Here is a 21,163-nt window from a genome sequence, read left to right on the forward strand (position 1 = left end):
GTAAAATATCATCTCACAAAAAGTCTGAAATAATAATTTGATACAAAATCATTGGAACCTTCAAAATAAAGTTCATTTGTCCACTGACAACCAATCACATTGAAGCAGGGGCGGGGCCTGGCCTGTCCCTTGTAGAGGTTTGTCTCTGACGCGGTGTCCTGATCAGCTGAAGTCCAGGTCCTCGTCCGCTGTGGAGAAGATGTGAGACAGCTGGAAGGTGGCCTCCTGCTGCGCCTCCTGCTGCGCCTCCTGCTGCGTCTCCTGCTGCGTCTCCTGCTGCGCCTCCTCTTTGCTAAACTTGGCCAATCTCTCCTTGAGAACGGGAACGACGTTCGCCCACAGGAAGTCGATGATCTCTGTCAAACCGAGACGAGAACGTTATTGGAAATGGTTCCAGGTTAAAGACGCACACGAGCACCAGAAAGGTCGCCGTCGCCGACCTCCGTAGGATAAACTTGTCCAGTTGGGAACTTTGGAAACTTTCAGCCTGTGGAAACTCTTCTGGACACACACGGAGGTCACGTCACTGAAACGCAAAGTACTACTGTTAGTACTGCATGTAGGAGGTCCTACATTAACAGCAGTACTGCCGCAGGACGGTTTAACCTTTGACCTCACCCAATAGTTTCAGTCACCGCGTCCCACCTGATGTCGGCCAAGTCGTCCACCATCAGGTCGTACAACCTGAGAGACAGTCATTCCGGAATTACCTTGGAGGGACGGCATGTTCGTAGGCCGTCGCCACGGCGACGACCTGAAATGACGTAACGCGGCCGTCGCGTCAAAAGCCGCGCTACCCAGAAATGGAAGGGGAGGCGGCACCGTTGTTTAGAGACGGACAAGGCGGCAGCGAGGCTTTGAGCACCAATAAATGAACTCTAATATATGAAAGGAATAAAAATACCTCGACTACAAAAACCCGTTAATCCATAATGGAGACGAGGAAAGCGTTTTATTGTGAAAGGCGAGTCCCGTGAGCTCACGTGTTGATGAGGTGGATTTTGAACTTGAGTCCTCCGGCCGATCTGTTGAAGTTCTGGTGTGAAGTCAGTCTCGCCTTCAGGAGGCTGAACCTGAGACAGAGACAGACGCTTGTGTCCCGTTCTGGGACCAGTAGCAGCGACCCAGTGGGGCGGGGTACTCACCACTTGAGGCGACACTGGCCCCACGACCTGGTCCCGACCTGCTGACTGATCACTGTCCAAGGCAGGTTGTTGCACAGCTGGTTCCTGGTCAGACCAGAACCTGCAGGATTCTGCTGAACCAGAACCTCCAGGTGACCCTTGACAGCCTCCTTCAACTTCACCTCCTCGTCTGAGCTCCAGGAACCGTGATTTGAAGCTGGAGGGGAAAGACGCAGACGACGTTTTGGACTCGTCAGTCAACACGGGTTCCAGCAGAACCGGGCCGAACCTCGGCGTCGGCGTTTACCCAAGTCCGAGAAGCGTTTCTCCAGGGAGTAAAAGCTGCGGCCCATCTTCTGCGAGATCACCTTCCAGTCGTTACCGTGGCGGTTCTGTAGCTTCACTAGAGAACCGAGCTCCTCTTCTGAGAACCTGCCAGAGGGGAGCCACAGGTGAGACGCGCAGAACGCAAACGGGTTCAGATCTTCATTTCCGGATCGGACCAGCGGGACTTTTGTTATCAGACACAAACGGGTTGTAACCCTTGACCTCTGACCTCCCCATGTGGTTCCTCTCGTCAAAAAGCTTTATGGCTCGGTTGTAAACCTTCTTGCAGGTTCTGGGAATCCCCTCGGCTGGAGAAAGCGAGAGACGAAGACGAAGATGAAGATGATGACGGTCAGAGCCAGACGAAGATGGCGTCTGAACTTTGGCTGCTATGGTTACCAAGTCTCTCCATGAAGCAGTGCTGTCTCTTCAGCTTCTTTATCGCCGCCTCCTGCTCCTGGAACCTGTGAGGAAACAGCAGGTGATTGGCCGAGCCGATGCCCGTCAGAGCCAGGAAGTCGTCTACGTTGTCTGCGATTCGTTGATTCTCCTCCGAAGTGAACCGCCCACAACGCAGGGAAACGCCTGCAGGACAAGGAGCAGGCGTTACTGGGCCCGTTTACAGCGGCGGCGCTACGGAGCTGCGGTTCTGCGGTTCTGGTACCGGTACCTTGCTTCCTGAAGGCCCTGAAGCGATCCAAGTCATACTTCAGGAGCTTATTGATCTCCTCCGGTGATTTCTTGTTCACGTTCGGAACGAACTCGCGAAGCTCCTCCACAAGAGCTTCCCCAAAATCAGCCGTCTCTGTCGTTGCCATGGCGACAGATCCACGGCACAGACCGCCGACCTGTTCCTGGGTCTGCTCTGCATCAACCCCAGATTCCTCCTCGTCCTGCTCCTTCCTCCTCCTCTTCTTCTCCTTTTCTCCCTCACTGGTCTCCACATCAGCCTGTGACGCCCCTTCTTCCTGCTCCTTCCTCCTCCTCCTCTTCTTCTCCTTTTCTCCCTCACTGGTCTCCACATCAGCCTGTGACGCCCCTTCTTCCTGCTCCTTCCTCCTCCTCTTCTTCTTCTTCTTCTTCTTTTCTCCTTCGCTGGTCTCCACATCCGCCTGTGAACCCTCTTCCTCCCGATTCATAGTTCCATCAGCATCAGAAGGAAAGATGTGGCTCTCTTCTTCTCTTTTTATTTTCTTCTTCCTCCACTTCTGAGGCGTTTCAATGTCAGCAGGTAAAGGACATTCCTCCAGACCGCCAGCACTCCTCCCCCTCCTCATCTTCATCTTCTGAGGGGACGGAGATGGATGTTTCATGATAGATCAAAGGGAGGGAGTCCAGTCTTTGACCAGTCTGTTACTGAGCCCGAAAGGAAAGAAACAATAATTATTCAGTCATTGTGGACGGGCCAGTGGTCACGTGGTCCCGGTACCGTGGCACACAAGTGAGTTTTCAGCAGGATATAGCCGTGAATCCCGCATGTTGTCGATAACGGCTAAAGCTAGCCTGTGGTTGTTAATGAGCTGATCGTGACGTCAGACGAAATTCATCTGAACCAAAGTATCGGAATCGATCAATCACTGAACAAGTCGATCGACTCACCCTCTGTGCGGCTGCTCGTGGGACGACAAAACACGATGCGACTTGTTTTCTTCCGACGTTCCAGCGGCGCGAGAGCGCGTGCGCTCAAATAACTTTATTTAAAAAGACGCGAATGACAAACGGAAATGACGTCTTTGATTTCCGCTGAAGCGCTGATTAAGCGTTCGTTAGTTTTCCAGTTTTGGAAATCTAAGTCTTTAATAAGGAAATAATAATAAGAGTTTATTACCATGGTAACAGAATCAGAGTTTAAGTTACCGCTCTTTCTGGAACCGAAAACTCAGTTTCCCTCGTCTCAGCGTAACAAACCAATCAAAGAGGCCGGTTAGCTCAGTTGGTTAGAGCGTGGTGCTAATAACGCCAAGGTCGCGGGTTCGATCCCCGTACGGGCCACGAGTTGATTCTGGGACAGAAGCAGTCCCGGTTTGGAGGCCACTTAGTCTTGATCTGTCGTTGGGGAGATGCCACTACAGTTCTGAGCTCTGTTGAGGTTCCCCTGAGCAAGGCACCAAGATATTTTGTCGGTGTCATGTCAACTTTCAGTACAAAAAATCCATAATTTGACAGTTCAATGCATTTTTATCTGATCCATGACCGTTCAGGACCCGGATGCGTTAGCCTGGAAGGGGTTAAAATCCTGACATCCATGCCAAAAGTGATTTAGTGAAACTCCATGAGTCACATCCCAGATTCAGAGAATAATAATTACATATTGAGACATTTACAAATGGATAAAGGACAGGTGCACATTTCTGTCATGGATGTACCTTTATTGAAGGGTAACGCAAGGGTTAACTTGCATGTCTGTTGGCCCCTGTGTGTGTGTGTGTGTGTGTGTGTGTGTGCGTGTGTGCTTCAGGCTTAGATGTGTGTAAAGTGTGAAAAAAGCAATTTCCCCATGAGGGATTCATAAATGAATGTTTCTTCTTCTTTCTTGTTTCCATAGTAACAGCTGGTTCATCTTAAACTACTGTTTATAAAGGTATACAACCTTATTTTAGAATGATGGCAGAAACATTACAGAGGACGATAGGAAGGATAAAAAGGGAGTAGAGGAAGATGACCTGCTGGGGTTAAACTGCGTGGAGGGTTATTTTCAGGCTGCTGAGCAGAGAGCATTATGGGTAAGGAATGAAGTTGGCGGTGTCAGGAGATAACGGGCTGAAACAGACGTCCGTGTCAGCAGGGATGACCAGACGAGATGTTCGACATGTTGTTTGTTTTAATCGCAGTATGTTTCTGTTTTACTGACCAATCAGCAATCAGCATCGTCACAGTGTGGCATTCATTCATCTACTCCAGACTGACCCTGCAGGTCAGACTGGTGTTACTGGTTTAGACTGGTTCTTATCTCCTGTCTCTTATCATGTTTCTATTCCAGCTTGCTTCCATCTTTGGTCGTCTGCTCTTTCCCCTCTCTCTCTCTCTCTCTTTCCCTCCTTCCTCACTCGCCCAATCCCAAGCTGGTATAAAATGTCCCAGCCCTTTTGTCTTCGTCCGGCGTCTCTGCAGCATGGCTCCGAAGAAGGTGGAACCGAAGAAGACAGAGGCGAAGAAGGTGGAGGCGAAGAAGGAGGAGCCCCCTCCTCCTCCCAAACCCGCCGAGCCGGTGCCCAAACCTCCCGAGGTGGACCTGAAGAGCATCGTGGTGGAATTCACCCAAGACCAGACGGAAGAGTTCAGAGACGCCTTCACGCTGTTCGACGAGACGCCCGCGGGCGAGATGAAGATCACCTTCGCTCAGTGCGGCGACGTCATGCGAGCCCTCGGCCACAACCCCACCAACGAGGAGGTGCTGAAGCTGCTGGGGAGGCCGAAGGCGGAGGAGATGCACGTCAACCTTCTGGACTTTGACGCCTTCCTGCCCATGCTGCAGCACGTAGCGCGTTCCAAAGAGCAGGGCACCTTCGAGGACTTCGTGGAGGGACTGAGGGTGTTCGACAAGGAGGGCAACGGCACGGTGATGGGCGCCGAGCTCCGCCACGTCCTCTCCACCCTGGGGGAGAAGATGACGGAGGACGAGGTGGACCGGCTGATGGTGGGACAGGAGGACGCCAACGGGCACATCAACTACACCGAGTTCGTCAAACACATCCTGGCCGGGTAGAAGCCGCGTGTTCCGTGTTCTGTGCGATGGTTCCGGAGTGTTCATCGTTTCCTCGCCGTGTTCACGTGTAATAAAACGTCTTCAGCTCCGTTTCTGCTGCTCTTCTTGGGTCTTTTGAAAGCCGTTATGTGCGAATGAAAGTGATTCAGTCCTCATATTTTAGATTTATTGGTAAAATTGGCAGCTTTTTACAAATATTTCTTAAATCTAAACACAAAATTCTACTTTCATGATGCGCTTCAGTCTCTCCAAGGTTCCTGACCAAAGCGTCTGTCTGTCTGTCCGTCCGTCTACCGGTGGCGGTACAGAATATCCCACGAGGCTCTCCACTTCAGTCTTTGCAGCTGATTGGCTGTCAGCTCTGGGTTGCCATAGGTCAGCGGACCAAAGGTTCGATAGGACAGGAAGACGGACAACAGAACCGCCGAGGCACACAGACACAGAGCGCGGCGAGACGTCGCACTGCTGCAGAGACACAGACAGATTTTATTACTGACCAATCAGACGTCTTGTCTGTGTCGAACGCCAATAACAGCTTTTTAATTGATCTGTTGGGACCAATGAGGAACTACTGGGCAGACTTGGAATCGATGATGTCACACGGCGCGTTGTGATGAATGGACCCGCCCCCTGACTGAGACACATTTGAACGGTGTGTGTGCGTGCATGCGTACCTGAGCAGGTGAGAGTGCGCATGCTCGAGCAGGGCGGGGCTCAGCAGATACAGGTAACAGAGGGCAGGTAGGTAGTGATACAGGAAGAGCGTTTTCTCCATCAGGAAGAATGGAACAAAGTTCACCAACCAGCCGCCGACACACACACATCCCAGAGCAACAAACTGACACCACACACCTGGATACACACACAAAGACGCACAAGGTCAAGGTCAAGGTCAAATTAGGTGATGGAACGATTAACACCTCCACTGTGTGTGTGTGTGTGTGTGTAAGCGTGTACCCTCAGGGAGGTCTTTGAAGCCCCGCCTCCTCCTCATTAGGTAAAAAGCTGCCAGCAGCTGATAGGCCAGGAGGCTGAGATTGGCCACACCCCAGGACACAGGATTACCAATCAGATGGATCTGGGCCTGAGACACAGACAGCCAATCACAGCATAGAACAGGAGCGCACTTACATATGTGTGTGTGTGTGTGTGTGTTACATTGGTGGATGAGTGCAACCAGTAGGCGATGTTGGTTTCCATGGTGATCCACTCCAAAGGGGCGGAGCTGTACTTGTGCTCAGAGTCTGCCTGTTTCATTGTCAGCATCTTCAACTGTCACAGCAACACAACATGACATCACCATCCTACTGTTAGAACAACACAGCATGACATCATCATCCTACGGTTAGAACAACACAGCATGACATCATCATCCTACGGTTAGAACAACACAGCATGACATCATCATCCTACGGTTAGAACAACACAGCATGACATCATCATCCTACGGTTAGAACAACACAGCATGACATCATCATCAATAAAGTTTAAAGGAAGACAATTGTCTATAAATGAATGTTGGCGTGATACAAATATTGAGACGTGATTGGATAACAGTGCGATGACACATACCTGGAGTTCAAGAAATTTTGCCCAAAATGATATTTTTCTATCCACGTCAATGTGTGTTGGCGTATGAAGCTCCGCCTCCCTCTCCTTCTGCTCCTGACCTACACACAATAATGAAAAATAAAGAGTAAATAAACTGAAAATGAGGTGAAGTGCAATGAAATCAACTAAAAATCTTAGATGCTGTGATTATCTACGGAGGAGTTGCGGTGAGGTCAGAGGTCGTACTGGTGCCATAGCGGTGTTCCTCCACCGTCCACGCCACGCTGCCGCTGTGAGACTTGAACATTTTGTCTGCGACGACCTCCAGCTGACGGAAACCCCAGTCCGGTAGGGATACACCACTCAGCTGTACGCAACACACACACACACGGTCATCAGAGCCTTATATGGGCGTTATCTCAGCCAATAGTAGCACATGATTGAGGTCACTTCCTGTCAGTACCCGAAGGACAGCTGTTGTGTTAACATGAACCAATCGGACCTCAGACAGGATCGTCTTCCACGAGTCTGACTCCGCCTCCCTGTTAGAAATTACCTGGAAAACACACGCACGCGCACACACACACACACACACACACACACACGCGCACACACACACGCACACGTCCATCAACGCCTTGCTTTTGAGCGGCGCCCGCTCTGATGTCATCTTTAGCTCACCACTCTCCACAGGTTCTGTGCCGGCATGGAGACGTTGAAGTCGATGTAACCCGACACTTCCTGAGAATGAGGGCTCATGGGAGCTGCGACATCATGACTGGAAAACACGAACAGATCAGTAGAAGGAGAATCGGTTTCACGTTGATCTAATCAATGAGTTCAGTCTCAACTTCCAGGACGCATTTCACCGAGAGCAGAGCTCTAACAGCTGAGAATCATGGGTATTGTAGTACTCAGAGATGAGCGTCACAATGTTGGACTGTCATTAAACGCATCAAACAAAGGCGAGCCGTTTACCTGTTGAGGAAGCGCGAGGACATTCCGTGAACCAGCTGGATAATATCTCCATGTCGGACCGGCCGAGGAGGACTGCTGACGACCAGCTCCTGTCTGACAGACAGACAGACAGGTAAGACAGACAGACAGATGAGCAGACAGGTAAGACAGACAGACAGCCTCAATCTCCCAGCATGCCACGGTTCAGCGAGGTGAGCCACCTGCCGGGGTCTTTGATGATCCACCAGTTATTGATGTCTTTGAAGGGGTAACAGGTGACCTGCTGCTGGTGAGAGCTGCCCCGCCCAGTCTCATACCTGAAAACACAAACAGGAAGCAAGTTCACTCAGACGTTTCAGCTCTCCTATGGATTGCTGTGTCGGCATTAGAGTCGGCTGCTGGCACCTGATTGGGTAGTTGGCTTTGTGCGAGTGGAGCCAGCAGGGGATTGGCTGGGAGGCGGAGCTTCTTAAAGTCACCTGACTGCCGTAAGCAACTTCCAAAGGTTGGCCCCGAGTGATCCTGGAGAGACCACCCTGAAGAAGCGATCATTCGACTGATCAATCAATCAGTATGTGTGTGTGTGTGTGTGTGCGCGTGTGTGCGTGTGCGTTACCTCCAGACTGGCCTGGAAGGCGGAGCTCATCAGCTGGTCGTGTGGCCCACTGCGGCTGAGGAGGCTCAGGTGAACGTAGAAACACAACACATAGAGAACAACGGGAACCACCAGCACACACACGCCTCGACACACACACTGCACACACACACTCAGCTACAAGCACACACACACACACACACACACAGATAATAATTTAATTACTATCCCCAGACACGAAGCTCCAATGTCTCAGAATCACTTTAAATAGTCTACAGTCGAAACATGGCAACACAGTGTGTGTGTGAGTGTGAGACACTGCCTCCATCTGTGATTTTTACACCGGTAACCATAGCAACCTACTGAGCATGCTCAGTTTGAACTCACGTGACTGACAGTTCGATCTCCAATCAGGTTCCAAGTGTGCAGAAAGGCCACGCCCAGCAGCAGCAGGTAGGAGAAGAAACCGATATACTTCACTCTGACGCACACACGCACACGCACACGCACACGCACACGCGCACACACACACACAGTGAGCCGCAGAGGACAAGCCATTGGACCGTCTTTACTGACCTCTGAACAGTTTCTCACCCGACGGCTGCAGCACACGCCGCTCCGGAGAGGAGGAGCCAGAAGTACCTGGAGCGGCTGACGGAGAGATCATTCATCCCAACGCCAACACACTCGACTCTGATTGGTTAAAAAAGAGGCCTTGTAGGCGGTCCCAGTAAACCTCACCTGTCCGGAGAGTTGTGGAAGCGCAGGTAAGAGAAGAACGCCAACAACATGAAGAAGATCAGAACAGACTCCAGCAACATGAACCGTGATTGGACAATCAGGGAGTTCTCTGGAAAGACAAACGAAACGAAATCTAAAAACCTCGCAGGTTTGAGCGGTTCCTTTTATTTTAGAGGGACAGCTTAAGTTAAATGGTGCCGGAGTCCAGCTTCGTGGAACAGAACCCGACTCTGTCGCGTTAAACGTCGCTGTTGCTCCACCAGCCTGATCCAAACACACGCTGCGATCCCGCCCACGCGACGGGAAAGAAAGGTTTTAGGCGCCGCTTCAAGTCGACGCCGACTCACCCAGCAGCAGCAGCAGAGACGCCGCCAGAGCCGAGAGGTGAGAGAACCCGAGCTCCAGAGTCAAAAGGTAAAGCAGAGGGACGCAGAGAGCGCCGCACAGGGCCGGCAGGAAGCGCAGACTCCACACGCTCACAGTGCTCGGATACTCTGTGGAACAAATCAAACGCACACGTCACTCGTTGTGACACGGATCTACCCGCGCGAGGTCATTCAAACAGGGATAACAAGTCAAACTTATTAACTCTTTTAAACTGGCTAAATCCAGAACCAGTTCCTACCTGCTCCGATTCTGTTCCACACAAAGTTCCCATCAAACCCCCCCATGTAGGCTGCAACACACACACACACACACACACACACATTCACGTTGGCAACACATGGAGACACACACGGTTAACACGTGGTTGTTACGGCAACTCAACCTCCGAATGCCAAGATCATGTGACCCAGCGGGGGTCCGCTGTCATCGACGAAGAAGACCCTCTTCATGTAGAGAGACACAAACTGACCGTAGTACACCTCATCGAACCTGAGACGGGCAAAAAGCAGGACCGCACCTTAGAGCAGACATTCCCTCACACCGCCCACCGGGAGGCGCCGGACAACAAATCAAACACACTCACACCACAGCATTGGGATAACCAAGACTGGTCAGTCTGGTCCAGAGGGACAGGAGGGTGACCAGCACCAGGAGCAGGTCAACCTGAAAGGTCACCACCAGAGGGAGCTGCAGCATCGCGGACACCTGCTGAAGCAGCCACAGGTGAGTTAATGGAGGCGGTGGGCATGGCTTGCGTGTTGGCGACTCATCTGGACGGAGTCGTGCTGCGCTCGTGTGATCCGGTTATTAACGGCGAATCAGTTGTTGGTTCGATTATAATTGTGTTATAAACCTGGTATAAAGGGACTCAAACTGCTAGTGGACATTCACCAGAGCAGAAGAGACACGTGACTCATCAAATAAAATAAAAACAAATAAAATAAAAACATGAATGGATTAAAACCAGCCAGCATTAGAACCGAACCTTCTGTAATGTATGGAGCTAGCTGTTAGCATCCGGCACGCTGTTAGCTAACGCACGTCACTATCACAGGCTCGTGACGTTCCTGCACTTCAAAGCTAAAGCTCACCTGCCGACGTCACGCCGTTAACATGAAACCGGCTGTCATGTCGGGTTCCTCCGTTCGCCCGGTTGGTTCTGGAGCGGCGGCCGCTCGATATTTACGTTGCTTGATTAGTGATGTCTGATCAGTGGATCCTCCGATGGCGGCGTTTGATTAGTGATGTCTGATCAGTGGATGCTGATGGCGGTGTTTGATTAATGATGTCTGATGTCTGATCAGTGGATCATTTGATGGCGGTGTTTGATTAGTGATGTCTGATGCTAATTTGTTGCTGGATCTTGTAGTAATGGTTCGGATAAGTATATTCTACCACATAATTATTCATAATTAGACCAGTATACAGCCAGCTTTGAACACGTCTTTATTTCTACTCCACACTGGCACCAGACCTGCACCGCTGCAGCTCAGTTTAGTACCAGTTCAGTTCAGCTAAAGCACCATCATTATCCACTCTATTATACAACTACAGTACTAGCATTAACCAGTGTCCTGGTTGTGGCGTTTTAGCATCACTGAATGTCTCGTGGAACATTTCGTGGACGGAGTCTGAGAGAGAGTTCCCACAATGCCTCTTCAGCCAAGTGATCGCTGAAGTCATTAAAGAACGATATGATGTCATCGTCTGGCTGAATGGAGTAACACCTGCAGGGAGAGAGATTCAGGTCCTATTTCAGACATTGCTATATGACATTATTATTGTTATTAATGATATAAAGTAACGCTAAGGTAACCAACACTTGCTGGTAGCCCCTCAGAGTGTCGAGAATGTTGAACTGCTGCCAGCATTTTGTGAAGTTGACCTTTGAACCCTGTGATGTCATCACTGTGTCAGGATTCCCTAGATGAACAAAGGTCAAGTCCTGAAGGATCATACCCCTGGCGAGACAGATGAGATGGGTGTACTGAGCTGTTTAGGGGTATTAACATACGGGTAGGGTATATAAGGTATTAACATACAGGTACGGTATATAAGGTAGTAACATACATGTACATTATATACGGTATTAACATACAGGTACGGTATATAAGGTAGTAACATACATGTACATTATATACGGTATTAACATACAGGTACGGTATATAAGGTAGTAACATACAGGTACGGTATATAAGGTAGTAACATATATGTACATTATATACGGTATTAACATACAGGTACGGTATATAAGGTATTAACATACAGGTACGGTATACAGGGAGGTTTCACTTCAGCCAGAGCGGCTCTGTAAGATCTGAATGATGATGAGCTGTCAATCAAAGAACTGTACTCCTCAAGCGCCTAGAAAGACATCAACAATCAAACTCGACAAATAACATCGATTAGATACTACAGGAGGATGATACTAGGTGCAGACACATCCACATCTGTCCACGTAAAACTGATAACCCAAGACTTGCAGACCTCAGCTGTGTTTCTCTGCCAGTCCAGGCGTCGCAAAGGGGCAGAGTCCAGTGCTGACAGGATGGACAGGTAAGAGTTAAAGTTGTTCAGCTTCCGCAGGTGCTGCACGAACACACACACAGAGACAGGTGTGAGGTTAGCAGTGATATACATACATCAGTAAATTAGCTTATCAAACATTGTCTTTTGGCCATTAGGGGGGCGTACAAAACTAATTAATGCACGTTTTATGCAAATGAAGCAGCCCCCCCACCCATCGGTGTGAGTTTACCTTCATGGTTTTTAGGAACTTGAGCAGGAGTTTCTCTCGGTCCTGAGGCTTGTCCTGAAGGATGATGACAGAGCGGACCCTGGAATCACACATTTACAAAGGTGAGCTGCTTTATTTTTCTTTTTTTTTTACCTTTGAAATAATTTAAATATTATTTAAACACTTTCTGATCATTGTAGACTTCTCTTCATATTTATAACCTGCTTTCATAGTTCTGTCTATTTATAATATGAGGTCGGAGTCAACGATCGGTTCGCTGTTTTGGGGTAGGTGTGGTTACCAAACGATTTCCGCCACCTCTGACTGGTCAGTTTAAAGCTCCACATTCACTTCTACTGGTAACCAGCAGTAACAGTGTTTACCAGAAGGAGACGCTGTTGAAGTGTTGGGTAAATTGAGTCAAGTTCGGACTCTTCTCCTCACTCTGTTCTTTAGACCACAACAAGACCTCTGGAAGCTAGACAGGTGAGAGAGACAGGTGAGTGATGGATAGATAAACATTAACCAATGGAGGCTAAGGTCTGTACCTCAATCTTGTAGAAGAGCTCAGAGTCCAGCAGCGTCAGTTGCTCAGCTAAATCCTGACTCCGGAAGTCCAGAAGTGTTCCTGGTCTGAAAGAGGGCAGATGGGTAGACTTCCTGAAGTCTGAATGGATTAAACATTCAGTCGTCCGGCAGGTAACAGATTACCTGGCAGCCACGCTTCTGGCTGCGAGTGGGCGGAGTGACTGAGGAGAGCCAATCATCTGCCACTTCTGCTCCATCTTGGACAGGATGTTGGAGCGCAGCAGGTGGGCTAGTCTCAGCTCTCCACCAACCAGGAGGCTGAACACCAGGTCCATTAGCGGCACCAACAAGTCGGAGTCCAGCTCATTTGCACTGCACAAACCAGAATGTTTTATTTGCTAGAAGTCTGCATGAACCAAATCCCAGTTTCCTATCTGTAAGGCATAGAGAACAGGAAACTGTCGGGTCTATGTTGAATATTGATAAAGACGGATTTAACTTGTTGACTTTAAATGAATATTTCCATTAACTAAGTTTCAGAAATGAAGTTTCTAATTAGTTTAGGTGGGTTATCTTACCACAACTCATCGACCACAGTAACCAGGAGGTGGAAAGTCTGGTCTGCTGGTTTACATTCTTTACAAAGGTGTCTGTATGTGTTGATGGTTAAGGATTCAGCTGAAACTCCCAACAGGTTGCATTTCTTTGCGCCGACATATCTTTAAAAAATGAATATGAAAAGCTGGACCAACATGTTAGGAGAAAAGGTAAGCTGAAGGAAAATCTGAAACATAAAGTATGACATCATCGGCATAGGAAGAAACTTTTGGAACATCTTTTGGATGTAAGATTCTGTTTGCCTCTTTCTGCGTTTTTATTTTAGTGTCTTCTTTGTAGAACATTATATTTACATAATCTAGAGGTCGTGCGCATCCACATCCTGCAGCTCCGTCAATGAAGAGGATATCTGTGCTGGAGTTTAGAGATGACGTCATTAGGGCTGATGAAGCTCCTGTAGGTGGAGATGAAGGCTTCACGGTACAGATCTGGATGGAGACACAGCATTTTGAAATTGTTGACAACAGTACATAAACTGGTGAAAACGTGACAGTAAGTTTGTTGCGGCCATGTTATAACTAACAAATTAAAGAAATGGATAATTGTTCATTGAAATGAGGACTGACCATGGATGTTGTCAGTCTCTGTTGCATAGACCAATAAGATGTCAGGAGAGGCTGCTTTGACATCCAGTCCCTCCTCCTTCTTAGACAGGCAACGGACAGTTAGGAGTGAGGAGTAAGACTGAATGAACTGTCTGTCTGTCAAGACCCACCTCAGCCTTCATCATGATTCTATGGAGAATCTCCTGTCTGTTAGTCAGTAGCACCTCCTCCTGGTCCTCCTGGTCATCATGCATCCCGTTCTTCTGATCATGCTCTGTTTCAGGTTGGAGTCTCAGCAAACTATCAAACAGAAATCATCATCGCCACCACCGCTTCTGTTGAGCACTCTTGTTCCTGGATAAACTTTGTTTAACGGTTGAAATGAAAGCGCTCTTGACTGAACGACTGCCTACTATGTCATCAATATGACTTGTGTTCGTTACCCATCGCTGGTTGGTCTCTCTTCAGATTGACTGTTGGTTTCAACCAAATCCTAAAAATGAAAATCAATAAAACTTAAGGTCATGATGTGATCAGAAATCAGCATAATTTCACCTCCCACTCTTGGGTGCAGAACAACACACTCAGACCTAAGGTGACATCATCTATCTGAGAACCTTTTTCTGTTGCCTCTTCTTAGGGGGTAGACCTGGGATGGGAAGCAGCTCAGATGTGGGGGAAGAATCCGCTGCACATGAGGCCAGGTGTGTTTCTAGGTGTGTAGGTGTGAGCGGGTCATTGGTTTTGACCCTCCTCTGCCTGGAGGTCAAAGGCCGCTGGTAGGACATGGCTGCTGTCTGAGCGCTGTACGATGAGCAGACCTGAATGTACTGATGGACTGATGGGAGACAGACACACATGAGATTTCTGGGTGGGCTGTGAATTGCTAGCCTAGCTTAGCTCAAGGTCTGGGCACAGGGAAGCTGTTAGCCTAACTTATCGCTAAGACCAGAAGTAGTTGGAAAACAGTGACGTGTGGTGAGGTTGACGCTGGTGAGGCACTGACTTCATCACAATCAGATTTACAATCTTATGAACCCAACAGAGTAGATTATTGTTAGTCTAGTTTAGTCCAAAGATGAGGACCAGAGTCAACTGGTAATTTCGGAGGGACGTTAGTAAATAATATTGAATGATAATGCTCTATTTATACTCACTCTGTAGTTTCTTTTTAGGAAGGGGAGGGGGCGTCTTACTGGGGGACAAAGGCGAGGATTGCAACTCATCTGCGATATCACAGTGGGCGGGGCTGTCTTCATGTGGGGCGGAATCAAATCCAAACGCAAAAGAGGACTTTGGGTTTGTTAGTTCTGTGGGTGGGGAAGCAGATTCAGACACACAGACAAGTATAGAGACAGAATGGTGTAGAAGCAAATGGACGGATGGAGAGACAGACATACAGGACAAGAGACAGACAGGTGTCTTCACCTCCAGAACTGCAGCGTCTCTTCTCTGGTAGAGCAGGAGGGAGCGATGATTGGTGAGGAAGAGGAAGAAGGGCATCAGAAGAGGACAGGTCGGTGAGAAGGAAGTCATAGTCTGGATCTGGGACAACACAGATTGATTGATCAGGTAACTGATCAGAGCAATGACGTGTCAATATAAGCTGAACATCATCAACAAAAAATGAAAATGAATTCAGTGAGTGTGTTTGACCAGCAGGAGGCAGCGGTGAGCCTGACTGCAGACAGGAAGCCATGTCTAATACCGTTTCCTTCTTCTGTTCACTGACAGGAAGTGATGTCGTTCACACTCGGTTGCTTACTTAACGTGTGTGTGTGTGTGTGTGTAAGGGCACGCGTGTGCGTGTGTTACCACAGTGTGTGTTGTCAGCAGAAGAAGAAGAAGAAGAAGAACAACGCCTCAAACAGTCCTCCTGAAACACACAAAACAATAAATCACAAAACGACATTAACTTTTGATGCTTACGTTTCTCCGGCGGTGTTTGTGTCATATCTAAATATGTTTAATACAGCGGTTCAAACAGTGTGAACACATGGAACTGGTTTCAATCGGGTTTCAGTCTGAAGCAACATCAAACTGTAGATTCATGAACGTACCTGTTTCTTGTGTCGCTCGACTTCACGCTCTCGTCTAATTGGTGCCACGACAGCGACCCTGCAGGGGGCGGGGCCTAATGACGATTTACGGGTTTTGGGTGGCAGTGCTGGAGGACTAAAAAGTACAACCATTAAGTCAGAATCTAACAATCCAACACAGAGAAATTGTAAAAAATGTAATGTTGTCCTATTTATGCTGTATAGCATATTTGAACAAACTAAATATATAATCAATACCATATTTGCACAAACTAATATATTTTTTATGGAAGTAGGTTGAAATAATTATTTTATCAATTAGCTCATTCACTCCCTTTTATCAAGGACTCCTCGGAGAGCGCCCTCTAGGAGAACTGCAACTAATTTCAATACAACGGAATTAATAGAGACTGAATATCATGTCTTTGGAAGGGCTGTGGTGAAGCTGTCTCCTTTATCCTGTTCAGTTACCAATAGACAGGAAGTACTGTTGCTGGTGTGTGTGTGTGTGTTTGGGGTCAGTCTATTTCTGCTCTTGAAACCAAACTGACCCCCCCCCCCCTCTCGCTTCTAACAGCAGACACATTTCACAATGAACTAAAGAGAACGTGATCACTTCCTTCCTAATATTCGGTCGAATACAAAAGGACGTCGTTTCTAAAGTTGTTCCTCAACTGGTTTTTATAAAAACAGAAGTTTATTCTGAATCGTATGCAGTGTCCACGTCTAGACCTGATCAAGTTGTAAAATGTATAATTCGTATATAATGTTCCATCTTTTGAAATTGGGTTCGTATATTTTCCGATCATACTGATCAGGGATAATATTGAATTCATATTTTTCATACTAATAGAATTGGATAAACTATCTAAAAATACTTCTATCTGAGTCACCCTCTGGTATCCCATATATACCTGAATTTGGGGTACATTGTGAATGCCGGGCTTGTTCACTCACCTCTGTGCGAGGCACACCTGGGGGAGGGGCATCAGGAAGGGAATTGGGGGTTTAGGAGGAGCTAAATCTGTCTTTCCTTCCTCCGCTGCAGGACGTTCTGCATCCGAGCAGGTAGAGATTCTTTGTGACGTCGGCTGGTCATCAAACTCACCTGGCTGCCCCACGGCAGGCTCTGATTGGACGGGAGACAAGGGGGTACACCCACCTTGTCTTTCCGCAGCCAATAAAACCAGTTCCTGACAGACAGAGGTGATATTCAATTCAGAAAACAATAAAACTGCAGAAAACGGCTGCCGTCTGCTCTCCTCCGTCAGCTCCAAGTTAAAATGGCAGCTGATGGAGGATGTTGGTTGGAGGTCCTGTTGCTCCTCCCTGAGCAGGAAGTGTACGTCTGTTAGCTTCCAGATTAGCATTGCTAGCACCAGCACAGTTTTTTTTCCCTACATCTTGAAGTCAACGTCAGTCTGTAAATTGTTCTCACCTTGACCCCGTCCAACACAGCTCTGATCACCTTGGTAACACCGTCTTTGGACTCCAGGGTGACGCCCTTCAGCATCACCTGATCTGCCCAGTGAATCAGCTGAGCCATAGACTGGTAGAGACAGGTGAGACAGGAGGAGATGGTCTTACTGCAGAGAGGACAGACAGGTCAGGAGACAGATCATTCACCGTGGTTCCGAGTCCAACCTCAACCGCATTGCACTCACCTGTTTTGCAGGTGTGGCTCCAGGTGGACCAGAGCCTGGACCGCCTCCAGCACGCCGGTGGATGCCCCGCCGAGCAGACTGCCCACAACAGGCTGGCTCAGGACCAGTTTGTCCACTCCAAGGCGGTCCACCAGAGCTTTGAAATACTGCAAAGAGCTGATGACAGCCCGCTGCTGATTGGTTAACGCGCCAACAGACTGAAACACACGCAGAGTTAATGTTACATGGGTAATATGCTGAAGTTAATTAACACGTTATGCCTGCTTACATGCATGTTACACGTGTGATATGTACCGCACAAACCGGTGGTGCGCTTGTGTGTTCCTCCTGCAGCTTCAGGTCAGGCGGTGTCGTTGTTGGGGTGTGCTTGATTCGGTCAGAGCTTCTGATTCTCTGCTGGTGGAGCTTATCCTTCAATTTCATGGTCAGAGACACAAACTGGGAAGCTGTAGAGGAATCGTCATCATCATCATCATCAATATCAAAATAAAAGCAACTCAAGTTAAATTGAGAAAAACTCTGACGTAAACAGGAGGTGAAAGTGGAAGTTTTTTTTTTTTTAGCTCACCGTGGCTAAGAGATAGCATTTGAGATAGTGGAGTGGAGAGGAGCTTACCCGTCTTACTCTCAGCCCGGGACGACATGTCTGCAATTTTACAGCCCGCCAGTCAGACAGACTCTTAAAACCTCGCAGCTTTCTTTCGCCTCGGGTTGTCTCTCTGCTTCTGTCTGTTTTCTTCCTTCTCTTCTTCCTCTTTCTGTCTCTGAGTTCAGTCAGAATGTCTGCCTGTGTGTCCTGTCAGTGATGATGATGATGACGACGATGCAGGCAGGGCAGAAACAGGGTGTCTGGCTGTCATCCTGCAGCACCACCTGCTGGCTGGAAACAAAAACAACACGCACCTCACCTCCGGATAGTTTTACATTTAGGTTTTACATTTAATTAACTATATCAAGCTTATTAATAGGTGAAGGATCCAGTTTCAGATCTATCACCCTGGTTTTACTGATCCTTTAAGGAAGGCTCATCTAAGGTGTTCAATCACCTTTTACCTGAAGACGGTCGAATAACTAAACGGGTCCAAAATGTCTTCCGGATCAGATCCAGAATGAGGTCAGGAAAACACACATTACATTTTGTCATTGAAAACCCCATTTATGGATTCTAAAATCAGTTAAAAATACACATCAACTCTGATTCACTTGTACTTTTCATGGTTGGTGTGTAAAGAACAATCTAGAACCTTTTGATGATGATCCAGATCACCATGCGGACGGTGTGAATCTAATTAGGAGAGGAATGAGCTGTTTTTCTAGTTTTCTTTTTTGTTTCTTTACTCAAACTATTCTACTTAACTACTCAACCATTTAAGTTACTAAAATGTAGGGAGTAATTTTACTCCACTACAGAAGCAATGTCTCAAATGATTGAACTTTATTCTTTAGTTCATTCTTGTCCTTCCAGGTCTGTGTTTAGATTGTATCCATGGAAACAGTTGTCGTGGATACAGCCTCTTCAGTTGACAGGCTAACGCTGACCTTAGCTTCTCAGACAGGCTACCAATAACGTACCATCTCCATTATATTTGTTGTACAGGTTAAACAACAGTGACATTTTAACCGAGGTTTTTGCTAAGCACCCATGCTAAAGGTAAGAATTTCCAAAAAAAGAAACGTGTTTATTGTGACACGTTATTCTGACGAGTTTAGTTTCTACTGAACAAAAGAGGCTGGATAGATCATCGTCATTCACATAAACTTTATTGATGTTGCACATCGCTGTGGCCGTGATCACGACACTAATATACACTACATCACTGCACACATGCACACACTGACGTACACGGCAGTATAGGCCCATCAATACACACGTATGTTTAAATACTGCGTAAACAATTAATACAGAGTAAACTATCCATCATCCCAGGTGAGTGTGAGACTGAGCTGAATTCAACACGGATCACTAAACATCACAACATCTAAACGTCTTCCATGCTGACTCTAATGTTCTCTAACACGGCCTGGTAACACAGAGACGCACACGTCACATCGAACGCAGCTCAGAGCTCCACCTGAAACGTGCACAGTCAGGATAAACAGATCAGCAGGTCGGATGAGTTCAGGTAACATCTGGAGATAAACACCTACGTCTCACATCGGCTGGATGCAGGAGATAAATCACAAGACACGGCTAGACGGCTAAACAGTGAAAGGCTTTTGCTTCATCTGGTGTGTTTTCTTGAAAGGTTTTGTGATTTGGGAAAAACCTCTTCGACTTGAAAAAAAAGGAACCCTGCTGTGATTTGCATGAGTAGGGAAGGTGGAGAACACGTCAGAGACACGGAAAGAGGAGTGCTAAAATAAATAAAATCTAGATTTAAGGGTACACTTATGTCTGTTTCGAGGTAAAAGACACAAAATAAACCAGAGGGACTCAAACTGACGCTTACTTGTTAGACTGTTGAAAACAAATAATGTATCATGCCCATGCTAACATCAGCTAATAATGCTAACACGATGTTAGAATCAACCATTGCAACATGCTGGATGACTAAAAAATAAGTAGCCAGGTGAAAACAACTCATGCAACAAGATATTCTGCTCAAACAACTAATACTAACATCAACTAATGCTAACCCGATAGCATGTTGAATGGATAAAATCATAGGTGATGGAAAAGTATTCGGGGAATATATTGAGACAACAAATAGTATTATAATAGAACATCATGGAATGAAGAAAAAGTGGACGTATCTATGTGGAGTTGAAGAAGTTACAGCTCAGTTTTAATGTTCCATTAGTTAACTGATAGATTCTAATGAACTAAATTAAAATAATTGAATCCAAATTGCATAGTTGCTGTCAGAAAAATCACAAAGTTACAAGATAAAAATCATATTTGAAGTTATCGATGTCTCAGCATTGTGAGTATTAGCTGATTGTTGTTAACATTTGCAAACAACTTGGAGGTCCTTTGAACCCAGTTGGAGTTCCACATGGTTGTGATTGGGAGATTAGAGAAGGACAGAATAGAGTCTATGAGCATTAATTTAAATGGAAGAGAGCTTAAAATGCTAATTTTGTCAAGATAGCATCAGTGTTGTCATTTAAATAAAAACACAGTTAATAAATAAATAAATAGATTAAATATGCATTATGTAAACTTTACACTGTAAAGAAAACTTCCCACAATGCAACATGTCAGCATGAGAACATGTCACCCAATTAAAACAAAAACAAAACATTTGATTTTTTTAAATTCCAGTCAATGAAAAAGCTCTCTAGCCTGCTAGCTAACGTGCTTGCTAACCTGCTAGCTAACCTGCTAGCTAACAGTGCAGGTGGGATTGGTCTGATCCCAGAGCATCCAGAGAAGAGCGAGAGGTCTTCACCATCTCTGGAGACAGTACGATATAAACCTGATGTGAGGAGGCAGGCAGACAGGAACATGACCTGTCTCACTCTCCTGGGCAGACAGACAACATTTCTATACATAGTATTGCAGTAGTGTGCTGATCATTTGCTATATAATCATAATGTGCTCATAATTAATATTATTATTAGTAAGGTCACAGTAAAAGAGCATCAGACTAGAAACCAGTAAGACCAGTTCAGTAGAGACACAAACGCACACTCGCTTCAGG

At 47.1% G+C, this 21,163-nt stretch overlaps 3 protein-coding genes and 1 non-coding gene across 5 annotated transcripts; 2 read left to right on the forward strand and 2 right to left on the reverse strand.

Moving 5' to 3' along the window:
• Positions 1-153: 153 nt before the first annotated feature.
• rapgef1a (Rap guanine nucleotide exchange factor (GEF) 1a) lies at positions 154-18,163 on the reverse strand. The gene is given in 27 exon segments (XM_068760943.1): positions 154-356; positions 441-526; positions 619-684; positions 984-1,073; positions 1,146-1,341; positions 1,432-1,556; positions 1,681-1,759; positions 1,851-2,036; positions 2,122-2,656; positions 11,004-11,115; positions 11,209-11,349; positions 11,655-11,752; positions 11,876-11,977; positions 12,147-12,225; positions 12,509-12,603; positions 12,674-12,758; positions 12,837-13,025; positions 13,232-13,269; positions 13,524-13,699; positions 13,838-13,916; positions 13,987-14,088; positions 15,877-15,991; positions 16,828-17,048; positions 17,294-17,441; positions 17,520-17,716; positions 17,823-17,965; positions 18,136-18,163. Coding segments are annotated over 27 exon segments (3,705 nt in total). The 3' UTR covers positions 154-162.
• trnai-aau (transfer RNA isoleucine (anticodon AAU)) lies at positions 3,370-3,443 on the forward strand. The gene has a single exon. It is a non-coding gene; the product is annotated as a tRNA-Ile (tRNA).
• On the forward strand, positions 4,564-5,157 carry LOC137893333 (myosin light chain 4-like). Of its 2 annotated transcripts, XM_068738790.1 has the most exons (2): positions 4,564-4,578; positions 4,621-5,157. In XM_068738790.1, exons 1-2 carry the CDS (start codon positions 4,564-4,566, stop codon positions 5,155-5,157), a joined length of 552 nt encoding a protein of 183 aa, XP_068594891.1. The 2 variants fall into 2 exon arrangements, with proteins under 2 accessions (XP_068594891.1, XP_068594890.1); XM_068738789.1 differs by having other exon boundaries at positions 4,564-5,157.
• pomt1 (protein-O-mannosyltransferase 1) lies at positions 5,333-10,575 on the reverse strand. Its single transcript, XM_068761028.1, has 20 exons — positions 10,480-10,575; positions 9,972-10,093; positions 9,771-9,877; positions 9,627-9,677; positions 9,349-9,495; positions 9,002-9,110; positions 8,855-8,911; positions 8,648-8,741; positions 8,282-8,437; positions 8,071-8,201; positions 7,887-7,982; positions 7,687-7,779; positions 7,390-7,486; positions 7,172-7,264; positions 6,955-7,075; positions 6,730-6,827; positions 6,316-6,429; positions 6,115-6,241; positions 5,832-6,009; positions 5,333-5,622 (listed from the first exon to the last, which is right to left on the reverse strand). The coding sequence occupies exons 2-20, from the start codon at positions 10,082-10,084 to the stop codon at positions 5,448-5,450; spliced, it is 2,157 nt and encodes a 718-aa protein (XP_068617129.1). The 5' UTR covers positions 10,085-10,093; positions 10,480-10,575; the 3' UTR covers positions 5,333-5,447.
• Positions 18,164-21,163: the final 3,000 nt, after the last annotated feature.

Source organism: Brachionichthys hirsutus, chromosome 4, assembly GCF_040956055.1.
Source record: "Brachionichthys hirsutus isolate HB-005 chromosome 4, CSIRO-AGI_Bhir_v1, whole genome shotgun sequence".
Classification (NCBI taxonomy): Eukaryota; Metazoa; Chordata; class Actinopteri; order Lophiiformes; family Brachionichthyidae; genus Brachionichthys; species Brachionichthys hirsutus.